Here is a 20,485-nt window from a genome sequence, read left to right as displayed (position 1 = left end):
CATAAAATTTGACATTTTAACCACTTTCAGTGTTCAATTCATTAGTATTAATTACATTCATAATGTTGTGCAACCACCACGATTATCTTCTTTGTAAACAGCTGTAGAGTGGCATTCCATGGTGCCTGAGCCAGAACGTATTCAATCAGTGCCCTGTGTATGGACAATTGGGTTGTTCTCTTAAAAATAGTGCTGCAGACAGTGTCTTTGCCTGTCTCTCTGCTCTTTTATGTATTTTAATTAGATCGTTTCCTGGAAGAGGGAAAGCTAGTCAAAGAGGGCAAACATTTTACATTGTAATATGTATTACCTAATTGTCTTTCAAAATGTTGAACCTCTTTACAGTCTAACTAAAAGCATCTCAGACTGATAAAGCATTGATTTGCCTTGGTAACTGTTTTCTCTCACAAGACTAACTCAGCCTGCTCTGTATTTAACCCTGCTTGGTAAGGAAGAGCTGGTTGGGAAGGTAGAAGCAACATCCCTTTTTTTTAACTAGTTGGTATTTATGTAACACCTCCTGTGTATCAGGCTTGCTGTTCAGGCCGGGGGAATTTAGTTCTGAGTAAACAGACACAATCTCTCCCTAGTGGAGCTTACAGACTGAAATATTTGGAGACAGACATCATCTCATGAATGAACTCAAGAAGTAAAGGGCATATATAATAGGAGGCTCTGGTAGAGCCGGGGATTCGGGGAAGGATTCCCTGAGAAAGTTAAATGTATTTGGAGCTTGAAGGATCAATTGGATGTTCCCTAGGCAAAGGGCAGATTGGGAATGGAGGTGGACAGCAAACATTCCAAGCAGAAGAAAAACTACATCTGTAAAGGCCTGTGGCAGGTCCCTTTAGAATGTGTTCTGGCCAAGGAAGTTCATCATGTTCAGTGCCCTTGAGGAAGGCCGGTTCTGAATTTCCCAGAACCAGATAGATGAGATCCCACTGCCAAGGCCCCATGAGCGGAAGGGGTTTGAGAGGGATGGAAGGCTTTCCAAGGCAAATTCTAACAAATTACAAATAATCTGGAGAGGAGGAAGAGAGGCACCTAAATAAATAAGTTTAGAGTTTTAGAATGACTTGTCCAAAGTTGGAAGGGGTAGGTAACCAAGGAGGAACAGTACAGAGCAGCTGGAATACATCAGAAGGGGGTCAGGAATGCCAAAGGACCTGATGAGCTAAGGCTTCTGGAAAATGCTAATCAGCCACAAGGACCTTTAAAGCTGTCTGCAGTAAGAAAAATAGGAAGAGTCACGCTGCTTCTGGCAATATCCAGAGGAGGAACACAATGTCGCCACTTCTAGTTTTACATTCATCTCCTTTATGAAAGAAACGATACAGTATAACACATGTGGAATGCTTTTATTATGAATAAATAGGCCATGTGCCAAGCACTTTATATAAATGATTTCATTTTATATCAATGCTATGAAGTTTATCTTCATTTTCTTTATGACAAAACTAAGACATGGGGAGCTTAAATAACTTCCCCAGGATCACAGCAGTTAAGTGGTGGAGCTGGGTTGGGCAATCTGACTATAGTTCTTCAATCTGAACTATCACACCGCGCTGGGAAAGGATGGGCCATATGAGGTGAGAGGGACTGGCCCAGATTCTAGAGGCAGCGGAATCTAGAAGTGATCCATCACAGAGAGAGAGACCTGAGCTGGCATCCTGGAGTCACTGCATACCAGCTAGTGAATTCTGACTTACCTCTCTGATCTCCAGTTTCCACATCTGTAAGATGGGAATAATACTTACCTGCACTATTATACTGGAATTCAGAATAGGCACAGAAAGTGCTTGGCATGAAACAGATGCTTAATTAGTAATTGTTTTTATTTTTATTCTAAGAGTAGGGTAAAGACCCAAAGCTAGTTTTGTTTTGTTTTGTTTTGTTTTTTAACATATGAGATATGTGGTCCATGAATGAATGATACGTGGTGTCTTAGTCCATTTTGTGTTGCCATAACAGAATACTACATACTGAGTAATTTATAAAGAAAAGGAATTTAGGCTGGGCACAGTGACTCATGCTTATAATCCCTGACCTTTGGGAGGCTGAGGCAGGCGGATCACCTGAGGTCAGGAGTTTGAGACCAGCCTGGGCAACATGATGAAACCCCGTCTCTACTAAAAATACAAAAAATTAGGCCAGTCACAGTTGCTTACACCTGTAATCCCAACGCTTTGAGAGGCTGAGGCGGGCAGATCACCTGAGGTTGGGAGTTAAATAGCAGCCTGACCAACGTGGTGAAACCCCATCTCTACTAAAAATACAAAATTAGCTGGGCGTGGTGGCACATGCCTGTAATCCCAGCTCTCGGGAGGCTGAGGCAGGAGACTTGCTTGAACCTGGGAAGCAGAGGTTACAGTGAGCAGAGATTATGCCATTACACTCTAGCCTGGGCAACAAGAGCAAAACTTCATCTCAAAAGAAAAAAGAAAATTAGCCAGGCATCATGGCAGGCAGCTGTAATCCCAGCTACTCAGGAGGCTGAGGTGGAAGAATATCTTGAACCTGGGAGGTGGAGGTTGCAGTGAGCCGAGATAGCGCCACTACTCCAACCTGGACAACAAGTATGAAACTCTGTCAAAAAAGAAGGAAGGGAGGGAGGGAGGAGAAAGAAAGAGAAAGAAAGAAAGAAAACGAATTTATTTCTTACAGTTCTGGAGGATGGGAAGTTGAAGATTGAGGGGCTGCATCTGGTGAGGGCCATCATGCTGTGTCACCACATGGTAGAAGGTATAAGGATAAGAGAGAGGGGAGGAAGGGGGCCAGACTTATCCCTTTATCAGGAACCGACTCACATGACAACTAACCCACTTCTGTAATAACAGCATTAATTCATTGTGAGGGTAGCGCCCTTCTGACCTTATCACCTCTTAAAGGCCCCATCTCTCAGCACTGACATTGGGCATTGAGTTGCCAACACATAAACTTTGGGGGACACATTCAAACCATAACACATGGTGGCCTTGCCCTTGAAGTCAGTCTACAGGGTAAGCATATTTCTTGCCCATGTATAGAGAATGAAATAAAAAAAAAAAAAATACAGGGTGAGCATGTTGACGTGGCCCCCCTTTTAACAGTTTCCATGTGACATTTCATGCACCGCAGCCTTTCACTGCTCTGAAGCCAGGAGTCAAGCTGAGATTTCCCCTGAGGCCTGGAGAAGATAGGTGAACTGGCAAAGACTGAAAGTCTAGCTGTCTTTTACTTTTTTGTTGCGATGAGCAGATATACTAGTGAGAATGAGTGTTTCATCCTTATTAATTTATAAACCTAAGCTGTTCAATCTGGCAAGTTAAAATTCAGTGACATAAAAAATTCCATTCCATGGCTGGGTGCGGCGACTCATCCCTGTAATCCTAGCACTTTGGGAGGCCGAGGTGGGAGGATCACTTGAGTCTAGGAGTTTGAGGCCATCCTGGGCAACATGTTCTAAAAAAAAATAAATAAGGCCAGGTACGGTGGCTCACGCCTGTAATCCCAGCACTTTGGGAGGCCGAGGAAGGCGGATCATATGAGGTCAGGAGTTCAAGACCAGTCTCACCAACATGGCAAAACCTTGTCTCTACTAAAAATACAAAAATTAGCTACTCAGGAGGTGGAGACAGGAGAATTGCTTGAACCCTGGAGACACAGGTTGCAGTGAGCTGAGATCATGCCAGACAGCACAGATCTAGAACTTGTTCATCGGGGCAGGAAGTCCTCTTGGACAGCACTGGATGTTGAGAACAGACACTTTAACATAGTTGGAAAGCAGAACGGCAGGGTGATTAAGGGTGAAATGTGTAGCTGATTTCATTTGTATTTAACACTGTGAAGTGTATCTCCATTAAGCACCGAGGTTTAAGGAGTTAAATGACTTGCCTGGGGCAGCAGCAGGCACATGGGTCAGTCAGGCTGCATTTGGATCCCGCTTCCTACAGTGTGGTCTTGTCATTCATCCTCCATGCCTCTGTTTCCCGACTGGGAAAATAGGATAATCATGGGAGCCACTTCACTGGGTGGCTGTGAAGATTAGACCATGTAATATATTCCAGGTACGTCACACCATGCTTGTCTCATATTAGACACATCATAGTCTTTCTTTACCCATAAGTTGTATTTTGTATCTTTTTTTTTTTAGACAGAGTTTCACTCTTGTTGCCTAGGCTGGAGTGTAATGGCGCAATCTCGGCTCACTGCAACCTCCACCTCCCGGGTTCAAGCGATTCTCCTGCCTCAGCCTCCTGAGTAGCTGGGATTACGGTCGTACACCACCACGTCCAGCTAATATATTTTTAGTAGACACGGGGTTTCACCACGTTGGTCAGGCTGGTCTCGAACTCCTGACCTCAAGTGATCCGCCTGTCTCGGCCTCCCAAAGTGCTGGGATTACAGGCGTGAGCCACCGTGCCAGGCTATATTCTGTATCAACATATGATTTTGTCCTTTTTGTTTTTTGAAATGGAGTCTCACTCTGTCTCCCAGGCTGGAGTGCAATGACGGGATCTCGGCTCACTGCAACCTCTGCCTCCTGGATTCAAGCGATTTTCCTGCCTCAGCCTCCTGAGTAGCTGGAATTACAGGTGCCTGCCACCACACCCTGCTAATTTTTTTTTTTTTTTTTTTTTTTTTTTTTTGAGACGGAGTCTCGGTCTGTCGCCCAGGCTGGAGTGCAGTGGCCGGATCTCAGCTCACTGCAAGCTCCGCCTCCCGGGTTCACGCCATTCTCCTGCCTCAGCCTCCCGAGTAGCTGGGACTACAGGCGCCCGCCGCCTCGCCTGGCTAGTTTTTTGTATTTTTTAGTAGAGACGGGGTTTCACTGGGTTAGCCAGGATGGTCTCGATCTCCTGACCTCGTGATCCGCCGGTCTCGGCCTCCCAAAGTGCTGGGATTACAGGCTTGAGCCACCGCGCCCGGCCAATTTTTGTATTTTTAATAGAGATGGGGTTTTACAGTGTTGGCCAGGCTGGTCTCAAACTCCTGACCTCAGGTGATCCACCCACCTCAACCTCTTAAAGTGCTGGAATTACAGGCGTGAGTCACCGTGCCCAGCTTGTTTTGTTTTGTTTTGAGAGAAGGTCTTGCTCTGTTGCCCAGGCTGGAGTGCAGTGGCGAGATCATAGCTCACTGTAGTCTGGAACTCATGGGCTCAAGTGATCTCCTGCCTCTTGAGCAGCTGGGACTATAGGTATATGCCACCACGCTCAGCTAATCTATGTTTTATTTTATTTTGTAGAGACAAGGTCTTGCTGTCTTGCCCAGGCTGGTCTTGAACTCCTGGGCTCAATTGATCCTCCTGCCTCAGCCTCCCGAGTAGCTGGGACTACAGGCGCCCGCCGCCTCGCCCGGCTAGTTTTTTGTATTTTTTAGTAGAGACGGGGTTTCACTGGGTTAGCCAGAATGGTCTCGATCTCCTGACCTCGTGATCCGCCGGTCTCGGCCTCCCAAAGTGCTGGGATTACAGGCTTGAGCCACCGCGCCCGGCCAATTTTTGTATTTTTAATAGAGATGGGGTTTTACAGTGTTGGCCAGGCTGGTCTCAAACTCCTGACCTCAGGTGATCCACCCACCTCAACCTCTTAAAGTGCTGGAATTACAGGCGTGAGTCACCGTGCCCAGCTTGTTTTGTTTTGTTTTGAGAGAAGGTCTTGCTCTGTTGCCCAGGCTGGAGTGCAGTGGCGAGATCATAGCTCACTGTAGTCTGGAACTCATGGGCTCAAGTGATCTCCTGCCTCTTGAGCAGCTGGGACTATAGGTATATGCCACCACGCTCAGCTAATCTATGTTTTATTTTATTTTGTAGAGACAAGGTCTTGCTGTCTTGCCCAGGCTGGTCTTGAACTCCTGGGCTCAATTGATCCTCCTGCCTCAGCCTCCCAAAGTGTTGGGATTACAGGTGTGAGCCACTGTGCCTGGCCTATTTTGTCCTTGACAGCTCTTACTATGTTGGCAAGGTTGGTCTTGAATTCCTGGTCTCAAGCAACCTTCCTGTGTCCTAAAGTGCTAGGATTACAGGCATCAGCCACTGCTCCTGGCCCAGCATTATTTCTGAAGCCTATTTGTAGGTATTGAGATGTAGTCTGTAGTTAGCTTAACTGTGCCCTGGCTGTGGAAATTGGAGCTTTGCCTTGTCCCGGTACCATAGATAAGATTACAATGCATTGTCTTGCCTGCTGCACCAGGCAATAGGTATTGTTACAGTTGTTTTTATTTCTAAGGAAACTGAAACTTAGGGCAATTAATTTGTAAAAATAAAGAAACAGATTGGTAATTTCACATTGGAAAGATGTCTGAGATTTGTTAGTAAATGAAAAAGATGAGTTGCAGGCCAGGCATCGTGGCTCACACCTGTAATCCCAGCACTCTGGGATGCCAAGGTGGGTGGATCATTTGAGGTCAGGAGTTTGAGACCAGCATGGGCAATGTGGTGAAACCCCATTTCCGCCAAAAAAGTACAAAAATTAACCGGGCATGGTAGTGCATGCCTGTAGTGCCCACTACTTGGGAGGCTGAGGCAGGAGAATTGCTTGAACCTGGGAGGCAGAGGTTGCCGTGAGCTGAGATCATGCCACTACACTCCAGCCTGGGTGATGAGAGCGAAACCCCATCTCAAAAAAAAAAAGAAAAAGAAAAAGATGAGTTGCAGAACAACTTGTATGGTTTCTCATTTGTGTGAAGAACATGGTAGTGTGTACACTTAGGAATGCACAGGGTAATAATCATGGAAACGTACTCAGTACTCTATATAATGTCTCCAGATCCTCACAATAGCTCTGTGAAGAAACGATTGCTTGGAGAGGTTAAATTGTCCGGATCGGTAAGTTGTGGGGCCATCCTGAAACCCAGGGCTCTGCTCCTCCATCCACCCCATGCACTGGGCTCCTCCCCATGTCACAGGGATAGTGTTTATCACTGCAGCAGAAATATACTACCTTCTTCCTATGCACGTGCACTGTGGAAGGTCCTTTGATGTCATGTCATTGGTGGGTTCTTTGCACCTACCCAGTGAGGCAGGCAGTGAGGAGCCATCAGTCAGGTTTGAGCTTGGGGGCAAATGGATGTGAAGTCTGGACTGGGGATGTTGCCCCTGCCACAGACAGGTTAGAATGAGTGATGGTCGGGGGTGCTGTTTCAGAATGTGGCCTATTCTCACTGCTGGGTGACTCAAACAGGGAATGGCTGCTCTGGGTACGTACTGGGTTCAGGTGCTGAGGTTGACAGCGTTTAGATTATATATCCGGGTGATGTAAAGAAGGGAGCCTGGGGCAGTGGTTTCAGCTTTGCCTCTTCCCCTACCCAGGGTATGACGAGGAACACCAACCACCTAGAAAGCAAGCAGCTCTTTCCTTCTTGCTGTCATTTCTTTCTCTCTCTTTCTTTCTTCCTTCCTTCCTTCCTTTTTTTTCTTTTCTTTTCTTTTCTTTTTTTTCTTTTTTGAGACGGAGTTTCCCTCTGTCACCTAGGCTGGAGTGAAGTGGGGTGATCTTGGCTCACTACAACCTCTGCCCCCGGGTTCAAATGATTCTCCTGCCTCAGCCTCCTAAGTAGCTGGGATTATAGGTGCCCGCCACCACGCCTGGCTAATTTTTGTGTTTTTAGTAGAGACGGGGTTTCACCACGTTGGACAGGCTGCTTTCAAATTCCTGACCTCAGGCAATCCGCCTACCTTGGCCTCCCAAAGGGCTGGGATTACAGGTGTGAGCCACTGCACCCGGCCTCTTGCTATCATTTCTTTGGATTCATTTATTCTTCTCTGGTAACAAGGTACCCTTGAAGGTTATTATTCATAGTTTAAAATTAACTAATACAGATTACAGGCTCATGCCTGTAATCTCTGCTTTGGGAGGCTGAGGCAGGAGGATCGCTTAAGGCCAGGAGTTTGAGATCAGCCTGGGCAATGTAGTAAGACCTGTTGCTACAAAAAAATAAAATTAAAAGAATTAGGGTGGGTGCGGCAGCTCATGCCTGTAATTCTAGCACTTTGGGAGGCTGAGTCAGGTTTATCACCTGAGGTCAGGAGTTCAAGACCACCCTGACCAATATGTAGAAACCCTATCTCTACTAAAAATACAAAAATTAGCAAAGTGTGGTGGCGTGCACCTGTAGTCCCAGTTACTTGGGAGGCTGAGACAGGAGAATTGCTTGAACCCGGTAGGCAGAGGTTGCAATGAGCCAAGATCATGCCATTGCACTTCAACCTGGGCAACAGAGTAAGACTCCCTTAAAAAAAAAAAAAAAAAAAAAGGAAAGAAAAACATATTGGGAGGTCGAGGCGGGCAGATCATGAGTTTAAGAGATAGAGACCATCCTAACCAACATGATAAAACCCTGTCTCTACTAAAAATACAAAAATTATCTGGGCGTGGTGGTGGACACCTGTAGTCCCAGCTACTCAGGATGCTGAGACAGGAGAAGTGCTTGAACCCAGGAGATGGAGGTTGCAGTGAGCCGAGATTGCACCACTGCATTCCAGCCTGGCGACAGAGCAAGGCTCTGTCTCAAAAATAAGTAAATAAATAAATTAATTAAATAATTGGGTGTAGTAGTGTGTGCCTGTAGTCCCAGCTACCGAGGAAGCTAAGGTGGGAGGATCATTTGAGCTCAGGAGTTTCAGACTGCAGGGAAGTATGATCTTGCCCCTGCACTCCAGGCTGGGCAACTGAACAAGACACTGTCTCTTAAAAAAAAAAAATTAACTAATACAGATCCCACCATAACAATCATTCATTTATTGCTGTGTAACAAATTGCCCCCAAACTTAAAAGCTTAAAACAACAAGCATTTATCTCATATTTCTGTGGGCCAGGAATTTGGGAGTGGCTTGGCTGAGTGGTTCTGGCTTGGGGACTCTCCAGAAGTTGCAGGGAAGATGTCAGCTGGGGCTAGCCATCTGACAGGTTGAACCGGGGCTGGAGCATTCGCTTGCAAGGTGGCTCACTCACACCTGGCAAGGTGGTGCTGGTTATCGGCAAGAGGCCTCTGTTGCTGTCTTGGTGGGCCTCTCCCAGGATTGCTTAACAACATGGGGACTGTCTTGCCCTAGAGCAATCCGAGAGAGAGCAAGCCAGGCAGAAGCTGTTCTTTTTATGACCTAGTCTCGAAGTCCCATAGTATCACTTGTCACATTCTATAAAGTAGAATTAAGTCTGCCACATATTCAAAGGCAGGGTAATGGCTGGGCATGGTGGCTCATGCCTGTAATCCCAGCACTTTGGGAGGCCGAGGCGGATGGATCACTTGAGATCAGGAGTTCAAGACCAGCCTGGCCAACATGGTGAAACCCTGTCTCTACTACAAATACAAAAATTAGCCCTGGGCATGGTGGCACGTGCCTGTAATCCCAGCTACTGGGAAGCTGAGGCAGGAGAAGCTGAAGCTTGAATCCAGGAGGCAGCGGTTTCAGTGAGCTGAGACCCCACCACTGCACTCCCACCTGTGCCACAGAGCGAGACTCTGTCTCAAAAAAAAAGGTGGGAGGGGAATTAGGCACCACCTTTTGAAAGGATGAGGAAACATCCAAAGCCCAAGTGCAGGATTTTCCTCATTCATTCCTCCCTCTGACCCACAGATGTTTGTTGAATCTCCAGTATGTGCCAGGTAGTCCAGACATAGAGATGAGTAAGATAAATAAGGCTTGATCTCAGCTCTCAAGAAGCTTATAGTGCAGGTAGACTAATAGCTCCGGTTTGGGTAGTGTTTTCCAGCTTAATGAGCACTTTCACTTCACGGTCTCAATTCACCTTCCCAGACCCCTGTGTGATCACCAGAGCTGAGTATATCCCTATTTTCTATCTCCTCTGGGTTTTAGACAATGAGGGCTTTTCTTATGTTGATATACCTTACATGATAGAAGTTGACTTTGATCTCAGCGATTTTTGCCTGTAAATCCCTTGCACTTTGTTCCTACCCCAGGCTGTGTTCCTTGTGGCTACTTTGTCATCCCCTGTGCTGCAGATGAGGAAGCTGAGGCTGCAGTTACTGAACAGCTCTTGACACTTTAATTCCTGGATTTTTTTCACCATACTGAGCTGCCCTCGGGGATGGACTCTCCTAAGTGCTCCATTGACAATGGCTGTCATGTTTATTCTTGCAGAAAGCTCTGGGTGTGCGGCAGTACCATGTGGCCTCAGTCCTGTGCCAACGAGCCAAGGTGGCGATGAGCCACTTTGAGCCCAACGAGTACATCCACTATGACCTGCTAGAGAAGAATATTAACATTGTTCGCAAACGGTAAGGCTGCAGATGGGAGGCGGTGACTACTCAAGCGCACTGTGTCTGCTGCCTGCCCCTGTCAGGCAGCGAAGAGGTGTTTCGTGAAGGATGGTTGGCGATGGTGGCAGGGTCAAGGTATTCAGGGTGCAAAGGTTTCTGCTGAGGAAAGGCATTCCAGATCAGTGTTGTAACTTCTGCCCTCTCTGCCAAGGGATAATCTGTGTTATCAAGAACCCTCTAGATGTGAACCATAGCCAGGTCTCAGGGACACTTTGGTGCTATAACCTGAACCTCCCAACCTTTTCAGGGCAGGCTGCTGACCCTCAGCCTGCCCTCTGGAAGCCACCAGGCCCAGTGCCTGGAGAATCATCTTCTATTTCCTCTTCAGTACACAGGCACAGAGGAGAGCTGAGGTCTGGGACCCAGAAGATAAATTAAGATGGGACCTTTTTTATTTTTTTGAGGCAGAGTCTCTCCCTGTTGCCCAGACTGGAGTGCAGTGGTGTGATCTTGGCTCACTGCAACCTCTGCCTCCCAGGTTGGAACGATTCTTATGCCTCAGCTTCCTGAGTAGCTGCAATTACAGGCATGCCACCACGCCCGGCTAATTTTTGTATTTTTAGTAGAGATAGGGTTTTGCCATGTTGCCCAGGCTGGTCTCAAATTCTTGAGCTCAAGCAATCTGCCTGCCTCGGCCTCCCAAAGTCCTGGGATTATAGACGTAAGCCACTGCACCTGGTGTATTTTATTTTATTTTATTATTTTATGTTTTATATTATGTTATTTTATTTTTTGAGACAGAGTCTCACTCTGGTCCAGGCTAGAGTATAGTGGTGCAATCTTGGCTCACTGCAACCTCTGCCTCCCAGGTTCCAGCAATTTTCATGCCTCAGCCTCCCAAGTAGCTGGGACTACAGGGACGCACCACCATGCCTGGCTAATTTTTTGTACTTTTGTAGAGATAGGGTTTCATCATGTTGGCCAGGCTGGTCTCAAACTCCTGACCTCAGGTGATCCACCTGCCTCAGCTTCCCAAAGTGGTGGGATTACAAGTGTGAGCCACTGCACCCAGCTGGAACTATTTTTTCTTTTTTTTTTTTTGAGATAGGGTCTCACTCTCTTGCCCACACTGGAGTGTAGTGGCATGATCACAGCTCACTGCAACCTCAACCTCCTGGTTTTGAGTGATCCTCCCACCTCGGCCTCCTGAGTACCCGGGACCACAGGTGTGAGCCACCATGCTCGCCTAGTTTTTTTATTTTTTTGTCAAGATGGAGTATCGCCATATTGCCACTGATCTCGAATTCCTGGGCTCAAACTGTTCTCTCACTGTGGCCTCCCAAAGTGCTGGGATTATAGGCGTGAGCCACGGTGCCTGGCCTAAGGTGGGATCTTGAGCATGTCTTTTTTCTGGGCCTCATTTTTCTCACTTAGTAAAATGGCAGTCAGCTCTGCCCTGCAGTCCTGTGTGCCAGGTCCTGGGCTAGATGCTGCCACCAAAAGGATGAATAAGGTACCACAAAGGATGAGGAGTTGGGGCTGGCAATGCACACCAGCCCACACTCCCACACTTGCACCTTGCTCTTCATCAGGCATGAAGGAGACCTGTCATAGAGGTTTGCTTTGATTGATTGGAACTGCAGATTTGCAGGTTTGATTTGATTGATTGAACAACTGCAGACAGGGCTGTGCCCTTGCCTGCCTGGTGGCTTCTTTGATACTGACAATGGTGATCCTGGGAGAGAACAAATCTGAGTCTACCCATTGGGCAGCTGAGGCTCAGCTGGAGAAGGAACCTGCCCACAGCCACGCGGTGCATGAGTGGTGGTGTCTTGTCTTTGTATCCCCCAGTGCTCTAACCACTGCCCCATACTCCCTTTCTCATGCCACTTTGCTTTCTATCTACTGGTATCCCCACTTCAGTTTTAAGGGTAGGGACTTCCTTAATCTGGATCTCCAACAGCCTCCAACACAGCATCATCTAATTATGGTAAAAGACCTATTAATTGTTTGTCAAAGACGGCTGTGACAGAAGAACCCACTTCGTTGTCCAGTCTGGCCTAGGTACTCGACACACATTATTTCTGTTCTCAACAACCCCTGTGAGTTGTTACTCTCCATCTCTGCCCCCCACCATTTTGCAGGTAACAAAATTGAAGGTCAGATTGGGGAAATACCCTAAGGCCATACATGTATTGAATGACTGACCCCACACTCAAGTCCGTGTCTCTCTCACTCCAGTGCCTCCCAGGGCTTGTTCTTGTGGGTTTCTTCTGGGCTTCATGTTAGAATCACCTAGGAAGCTTTAAAAATGATGGACACCTGAGTCCTACTCCCAGCAATTCTGATTCAAGCGGTCTAGGCATTGCTATTCAAAATGTGGTCCGTGGGCCAGCAGCATTGGCATCACCTAGGAGCTTCTTAGAATTCCAGCATCTTAGACCCCACTTCAGACCCACTGAGTCAGAACCGGCCATTTAACAGGATCACCGGGGGCTTGTGTGCCCGTCAAAATGTGAGAAATACTGGCCGGTTCCCCAGCAGGTCCCAGAGTGCAGTCAGGACGAAGAACCACGGTCCCTGTCAATATAGGACCTTGTATTTATTCTTGGAGCTTTCAGACCGCTGCTCGGTGGAAAAGTGATAGATTTTTCTTTAGTCTGTAAAACACTTCCACCTTGCTTTCATCAGGTGTGAAGGAGAACTGTCATAGAGATTTGCTTAGTTGTTGTTTTTGTTTGTTTTTGTTTTAGACTGAGTCTCACTCTGTCACCCATGCTGGAGTGCAGTCGCATAATCTCGGCTCACTGCAGCCTCCACCTCCTGGACTCAAGCGATTGTCCTGCCTCAGCCTCCTAAGTAGCTGGGCTGACAGGTGTGCGTCCCCATGCCCAGCTAATTTTTGTATTTTTAGTAAAGATGGGGTTTCACCATGTTGACCAGGCTGGTCTCGAACTCCTGACTTCAAGTGATCCACCTGCCTCGGCCTCCCAAAGTGCTGGGATTACAGGTGTGAGCCACTGCGCCTGGCATTTTTTTTGTTTTTTTGAGACAGAGTCTCACTCTGTCACCCCCAGGCTGGAGTTCAGTTGCGTGATCTCGGCTCACTGCAAACTCCGCCTCCTAGGTTCATGCCATTCCCCTGCCTCAGCCTCCTGAGTAAGGAGTAGCTAGGACTATAGGCACCCGCCACCACGCCTGGCTAATTTTTTGCATTTTTAGTAGAGATGGGGTTTCACTGTGTTAGCCAAGATGGTCTCGATCTCCTGACCTCGTGATCCGTCCACCTCGGCCTCCCAAAGTGCTGGGATTACAGGCGTGAGCCACCGCGCCCGGCCCTTTTTTGTTTTTTTAATTTATAAAAAAAAAAAAAAATTTAAAAGATGGGGTTGCCCAAGCTGGTCTTGAACTCCTGGGCGCAAGTGATCCTCCTGCCTTTGGCCTCCCAAAGTGTTGGGATTACAGGCCTGAGCCACTGTGCCCAGCAAGAGGTTCGCTTTGAGATAATTGACAGAAGAATATTATTCACCATTTAGTTTTTGCATTAAACAATTAATAACAACAACAAAATACTCTTTAAGGCACTGGGAGTTTTTTAGGTTTTAATTTTATACAACGACAACAATATTTTTCCTTTGCTTATTTTTTTTCCAAACTTGCTTAACCAGAAAAGTCCAATAACTTTTTTTTCATTTTCGTTTTCTTTTTTTTTTTAAGTCAGATAACTTTTAACATTTTCCAGATTAGTACAGATGAGGATTGTTCTCTGTTTTCTCTTTTTTGTTTGTTTGAAATGGATTCTTGCTGTATTGCCCAGGCTGGACTGCAGTGGTGCGATCTCGGCTCAGTGCAACTTCTGCCTCCCGGGTTCAAGTGATTCTCCTGCTTCAGCCTCACGAGTAGCTGGGATTACAGGCGCCTGCCACCATGTCCAGCTGATTTTTGTATTTTTAGTAGAAACGGGGTTTCACCATGTTAGCCAGGATGGTTTCAATCTCCTGACCTTGTGATCCACCTGCCTCAGCCTCCCAAAGTGCTGGGATGACAGGTGTGAGCCACCACGCCCGGCCTGTTCTCTCTTTTCATTGTTGCCGCAGAGCAGGTCTCAACAAGGTGGGGGGTGGTCAATTTTGTCCCCTAGGGCCCATTTGGTGATGTCTAGAGATATTTTTGGTTGTCATAACTTGGCTGGGGTTGGGGCTTACTGTTACCCAATGGGTGACCAGGAATACTACCAAGCATCCTGCAGCGCACAGGGCAGCCCCACGACAAAATAATCCTCCAGCCCAGACAGGTTCACCGTGCCCTGGCTGCGAAACCGTGACACAGAGAAAGAGGGCAGAGGTGAGGCTATGCTAAAAAGAATTATATTCTAGCCGGGCGTGGTGGCCTATGCCTGTAATCCCAGCACTTTGGGAAGCTGAGGCAGGTGGATCATTTGAGGCCAGGAGTTTGAGACCAGCCTTGCCAACATGGTGAAACCCTGTGTCTACTAAAAATACAAAAAAATTAGTCGGGCATGGTGGCGAGCACCTGTAATCCCAGCTACTCGGCAGGCTGAGGCAGGAGAATTGCTTGAACCCAGGAGGTGGATGTTGCAGTGAGCTGAGACCACGCCACAGCACTCCAGCCAGAGTGGTGTCTCTGGTGACAGAGGAAGAAACTCTGGCTCAAAAAATAAAAATAGAAAAAAAAAATTCTAAGAATTTTTTAGAAGGCCAAGGGACTTGCTGGGGGACTCTTCTTCCACCTTGGGTCGCTGACAGAAGGAGTCTAAGTGTGTTCTTGAGAACTGGATCTGTGTCATCTGGAGAGCAGAGGGACAGATGGACATGAAGACCCATTTTGTCATCTTTAGTTAATCCTCAGGGACATTCAGTGATGAACTCATCCTAAAACTTCAGCATCATTGAGCTTTTTTATATAGCTTCAATCATTTGCTTCCAAGGTCTTGGGTTTTTAAGCCCATTTGTTGTCTCCCTCGGGGCCCAGAAGGAGGGGCTGTGCTGCCTGCAGTGAGTCATTGCCCGTACACCAGTTTTGGCAGTGCTGCCGCATTCGGCGCAGGCCGTACCTCAGGCTAGTGCTATTTTTATTCGTAGAGATGCTCAGAATCACCAGTCTGCTGTTGCCAGCAGATCCAGCACCTTAGAGATTTTTGTGTTTTTTTTTTGAGGTAGGGTCTTGCTGTGTTACCCAGGCTGGAGTGCAGTACAGTGGTTCGATATGGCTCACTGCAGCCTTGACCTTCTGGGGTCAATCCATTCACCACCTCAGCCTTCCAAGTATCTGGGACTATAGGCACATGCCACCATCCATGCCTGGCTTCTTTTTATATTTTTTATAGAGGTGGAGTTTTGCCATGTTGCCCAGGCTAGTCTCGAACTCCTGGACTCAAGTGATCCGTCCGCCTCGGCCTCCCAAAGTGCTATGATGCTGGTCGTAAGCCACCACACCCAGCCGGGAACTCTTACTTTGAAGAGGTTGGGTAAACTTAGGGGTGAGGGACTGGAACCCAGCTTGCAGAAGGAAGTTTCTCTGCCTTCTCAGCATGCATATTGATGATAACAATAACGATAAATGAGAAAGGACGAGGTGGCTCACACCTGTAATTCCAGCTCTTCAGGAAGATCACTTGAGCCCAGGAGTTCAAGACCAGCCTGGTCAATATAATGAGAACCCATTTCTACTAAAACAAAATAAATAAATAAATAAAATTAGCCAGTGTGGTGGTACGTGCCTGTAATCTCAATTACTCAGAGGCTGAGGTGGGAGGATCGCTTGAGCCTGAAAGGTTAGGCTGCAGTGAGCTACAATTGTGCCACTGCACTCCAGCCTGGGTGACAGAGCAAGACCCTGTCTCAAAATAATAATAATAATGAAAATGGAACATTTCACCGTGTACCGGCCCCATTCCAGGTTCCAGGTGTGGAGAGACTGTGTAGATTAGCGTCAGGAGCACAGCTGTAGGGCCACACTGATGCCTCCTCGTGGTCCAGCTGTGCCCCTCGCTGACTTCGCGGTCTGGAGCAAAGCTACTCTGTCTGTCTGTGCTGCAGCTTCCTCATCTGTGCTGTGAGGATAAAATGAGTTTTATACATGAAAATGCTTAGGATAATGCTGAGCTGAAAGTAAATTCTACGATAACGCTGGTCTCTAGTGACAGAAAGCCCACCAGTGGTGGCAAAGGGTTGGGAGGGAGTTACCAAGGGTTGGGGAAACTTGAAGGAGAGATGGATATGGTCCATATCTTGATTGTGGTGCTGGTTTTTACAGGTGTATACAGTGTCAAAACTTAGCAAATTGTGTACCTTAAATATGCAGTTTATTATATGCCAATTATACCTCAATCAAGCGGTTTAAAAATGGAGCGCTATAGAAGTGCAAGCTGTTATCTCATCCCAGCGCAAGCCCTGGACTTTAGAGATGGGCTGGCTGAGCTCACTGATGACAGCAGTTGCTTATCTTGTTAAATAGTGGCTTCAGTAATAGGTCAGGTTTGGGCTTTTTTGTTTGTTTTTATTAGAGACAGCATCTCGCTCTGTTGCTCAAGCTGGAGTGCAGTGGTGTGATCATGGCTCACTGCTGCCTTGATCTCCTGGGCTTAAGTGATCCTCCCCCCTCAGCCTCCTGCATAGCTGGGACTACAGGCACGCATCACGCTGCCTGGCTTTTTTTTTGAGACGGAGTCTCGCTCTTTCGCCCAGGCTGGAGTGCAGTGGCGTGATCTTGGCTGACTGCAAGCTCCGCCTCCCGGGTTCACCCCATTCTCCTGCCTCAGCCTCCCAAGTAGCTGGGACTACAGGCGCCCGCCACCGCACCTGGCTATTTTTTTGTATTTTTAGTAGAGACGGGGTTTTACTGTGTTAGCCAGGATGGTCTTGATCTCCTGACCTCGTGATCCACCCACCTCGGCCTCCCAAAGTGCTGGGATTACAGGCGTGAGCCACTGCGCCCGGCCTCATTCTATTTTTTATAGAGACGTAGTGTCACTCTGTTGCCCAGGCTGATCTTGAACTGGCCTCAAGTGATCCTCCTGCTTTGGTCTCCCAAAGTGCTAAGATTACAGGCGTGAGCCACCACACCAGGCCCCAGGTCAGGGTTTAACTCAGAGCTTCTGATTCCCAGTCTGAAACTTTTTTCTGGGCCTCAAACAATAGGACAGAGACTGTTGGGTGTGGGTCAAACTCTGCTCCTCCCTAGGAAGGAAGTCTCAAGCTTGGCCTAGGCTTTGAGAATTCTCGGGGGCAGAGGGTGAGGTCCGACAGGGGCTGTTGTGGCAGGCAGGACGGCTGAGCTGTTGTGTGGGTGCAGCCAGGAGTCAGCGGGAACGTTGAGCCTGGTAGGGAGAGTGGACCCGCACAGAGCTCGGTCTAGATGGGTGGGAGACTTGGCGGGAGAAGACGGTTGAGTCCTGACAGGACTGGACTCCAGGGCAGGTTTGGATTGCCATTTGGGCTCTGAAGAGGAAGGGAGGGCTAGAGTCTCTGGGGAAATGGGGTCTAGGAAGAGGAGGAGCAGTGAGAGGCCGGTGGCAGTGACCGGGTCTCTGTTCTTGAAAACTGACAGATACTCCTGTCTATGTCCAGAGCTAATGGGCAAAGCTTTCGTGTCATAGTTGGGTAGCCAGGCATCCCAGGCCTGAGGTGTGGAGGGCTGGAGATGGTGGACAGGGGGGACAAGTAAAGGGGATGCTGGTCCTGATTTCCTGTGCCTTAGTGGGGCTGAGGGCACAGAGGGAAGTAGCAAAATCTATCTGTGAACTTGGTCACTCTGCTGAGCCTATTTCTTCTTGGTGGTTTTGTTAAATGGCGAGAATGATGAGATATGCATGTTACAGGGACTTAGTAGATCATAGCAGTTACTATGCTGGGAAAGCCAGGATCCTTTGAAAAGAACCAGCGCTGCCCTCCTGTGATGTCCTTCACTTACTCACCAAGTAATTGTGGAGCACCTAACAAGTGCCAGGTGCTGCGGGAGGTGAGGAGGTGGCACACTGAGCAGGACCCAGCTGTCCCCACCCAAGTGGAACGTGAGGTCCTGAGTTCAGGCTCCCTGACCCTGGCCACTGTTGAGGTTGCCATGTGGACTGAGAGGGAGAGGCAGGGTGGGAGGAGGCCGTGCAGCTGACACCAGGTCACCCTTTTGCTCTTCTCCCACCAGGTTGAACCGGCCGCTGACCCTCTCGGAGAAGATCGTGTATGGACACCTGGATGACCCTGCCGGCCAGGAAATCGAGCGGGGCAAGTCGTACCTGCGGCTTCGGCCGGACCGTGTGGCCATGCAGGATGCGACGGCCCAGATGGCCATGCTGCAGTTCATCAGCAGCGGGCTGCCCAAGGTGGCCGTGCCGTCCACCATCCACTGTGACCATCTGATTGAGGCCCAGCTCGGGGGTGAGAAAGACCTGCGCCGGGCCAAGGTGAGTGGAAGGTGGCCTTGGGGGCGGGCAAGTGGGCAAGACTGGGCGAGAGGCCTCACTCTCACACTGGAGCAAACCAGGGCATTGCCTGCAAATTCTCACAGTTCTTTGGATTGGTCTGCTTTTAAAACTTGAGTTTACTTTTTACTCTTTCTAAAACTACCACTTGCTCATTGTGTTAAAAAATACAGAAGAAGCCCAAAGAAAGTAAAAGTCATCCTTGACTTTCCCACACTACAGGTTCTTTTTCTGTCCTGTTGGAAGATGATTGAATCCTGCCAGGTGCCCTGGAAGGGGCTCTGGAAGGCGTCCCTGTCTGCCTGAGCAGTGAGGGGTGCATCTTAGCACAGTTTGCCAGCATCCCATCTGCACCCACTCCCGCTCTCCTCTGACCTTCCGAGGACCCTGTCCGGGAGGTAGGCCTGCTAGGGTCACTATTTGTACATTTGAGGCGGCAGTGGCACCATACTTGAGTTCTGTAACTACATGAGGGCACGATTAGGGCTCAGCGCTGATCTTGGCTCCCACTCTGGTGCTCTCTCACTGAGGAACCTCCTGTGGGGACCATTCTTCTGTGAGTTTCGCTTAACTACATGGGGGTGGCTGTATGCCACGCCGAAGCTTTTCCCCACCCTTCTATGAAATCGAGTTCCTGCTCCTTCTCCCAGGCTCAGCTTGTGGGAGTCTACTCTTTGTGGCAGCCTACTCTTGGCAACAGCGGGCCACCCTCTCCCAGCTCTGGGCCTCTGCACTCTCCAGCCCCTGCAGTGGGAGTGAACCCCCTCACGGGGAGGGGCGTTGGCAGGAGCTGAATGCTGGCAGAGCTGCGGCCTGTGGGCATGCGATTGAAAGTGCTCTGGCTCCCGGGGTCAGCATGGCTCGGAGCCTCCCAGACCCATGGGAAACACTCAGGGCGGCGCTCTCACTCAGGCCCTCTCTTCTACCCTGGCCCCCTGGTGTGTGTCCTGGCTCCACAGTGGCTCTTTCCACTCAGCTGAAAGGACAGTCCTGCCTGCCGGCTGGCGGTTTCCACATTAGCAGCAACGCTGGTGGGGGTAATGTTACAGGAGCTCCCACAGTGCCGGGAGCTGCACATGGCCAGGAACGTGGGTCCTCTTCAGCCCTGGGGACAGCTGCCCACAGCAGGGCCACTGCCTTCAGGGGCTGGCCCTCTGCTTGCTTTATGGGCTCAGAGTCAACCTTCTGGAGATGAGATTCACGGTCATAGGATTCAGAGCTCATTCCCTCATGCATTCAACAAACTGAACATTCTTCATGTGTGCCAGGCACTGGGCTAGGTACTGAGGTTCAGTGTGTTCAAGTCAGGCAGGGGCCCTGCCTTCAGGGATCTGCTTGGAGGGGTGGATGCTACACAGTGGCCGAGGTAGGTAACTGCAGATCTGGGTGTGTGTTAGGAAGAGAAAGCGCAGGACTTGGTCAGTGTAAAAAGAGGCCTAATTTAGATGCTGGGGAAAGAGAGAGCTTCTTTGAGGATGTGACAGACAACCTGAGGACTGAACATATGAGTTGCATTGACTGGAGCAAGAACATGCTAGAAAGAACAGCATTTGCAAAGGCCCTGGGGCAGGAAGGAACTTGATGCTTTTGTGGCAGTGAGAGGGGGACTGTAGTGCTGGAGCTCTCTGCGTTTGGAAGAGCGGGTGGTGTGAGGTGGGCAGGGGCAGCCAGGGACTTGAGGGCTCTGAGAAGGGCTGTGGTCACCATCCTCAGAGTCCTAGAATGGTTTAAGCAGGGAAAGAGTATGGTCTCTTTTTTTTGAGACAGAGTCTTCTTGCTCTACCCCCAGGTTGGAGTGCAGTGACGCAATCTCGGCTCACTGCAGTCTCAGCTCACTATAAC

General features: G+C 48.7%; 1 protein-coding gene across 46 annotated transcripts in view; it reads left to right on the top strand.

Moving 5' to 3' along the window:
• ACO2 (aconitase 2) overlaps window positions 1-20,485 on the top strand; it is an 83,109-nt gene that overhangs the window by 42,410 nt on the left and 20,214 nt on the right. For 31 of the 46 annotated variants that reach the window (XR_013398610.1, XR_013398617.1, XR_013398609.1 and 28 more), the window contains 2 exon segments: window positions 10,085-10,221; window positions 18,367-18,625. Coding sequence is in view for 30 of the 46 variants with exons in the window: in NM_001261164.2 (NP_001248093.1) it covers window positions 10,085-10,221; window positions 18,367-18,625 (396 nt within the window). In the remaining 16 variants the exon portion in view is untranslated. 46 annotated transcript variants of the gene reach the window in all.

This window comes from Macaca mulatta, chromosome 10 (assembly GCF_049350105.2).
Source record: "Macaca mulatta isolate MMU2019108-1 chromosome 10, T2T-MMU8v2.0, whole genome shotgun sequence".
NCBI classification, from domain to species: Eukaryota; Metazoa; Chordata; class Mammalia; order Primates; family Cercopithecidae; genus Macaca; species Macaca mulatta.
This window is presented reverse-complemented; position numbering and strand designations above follow the sequence as displayed.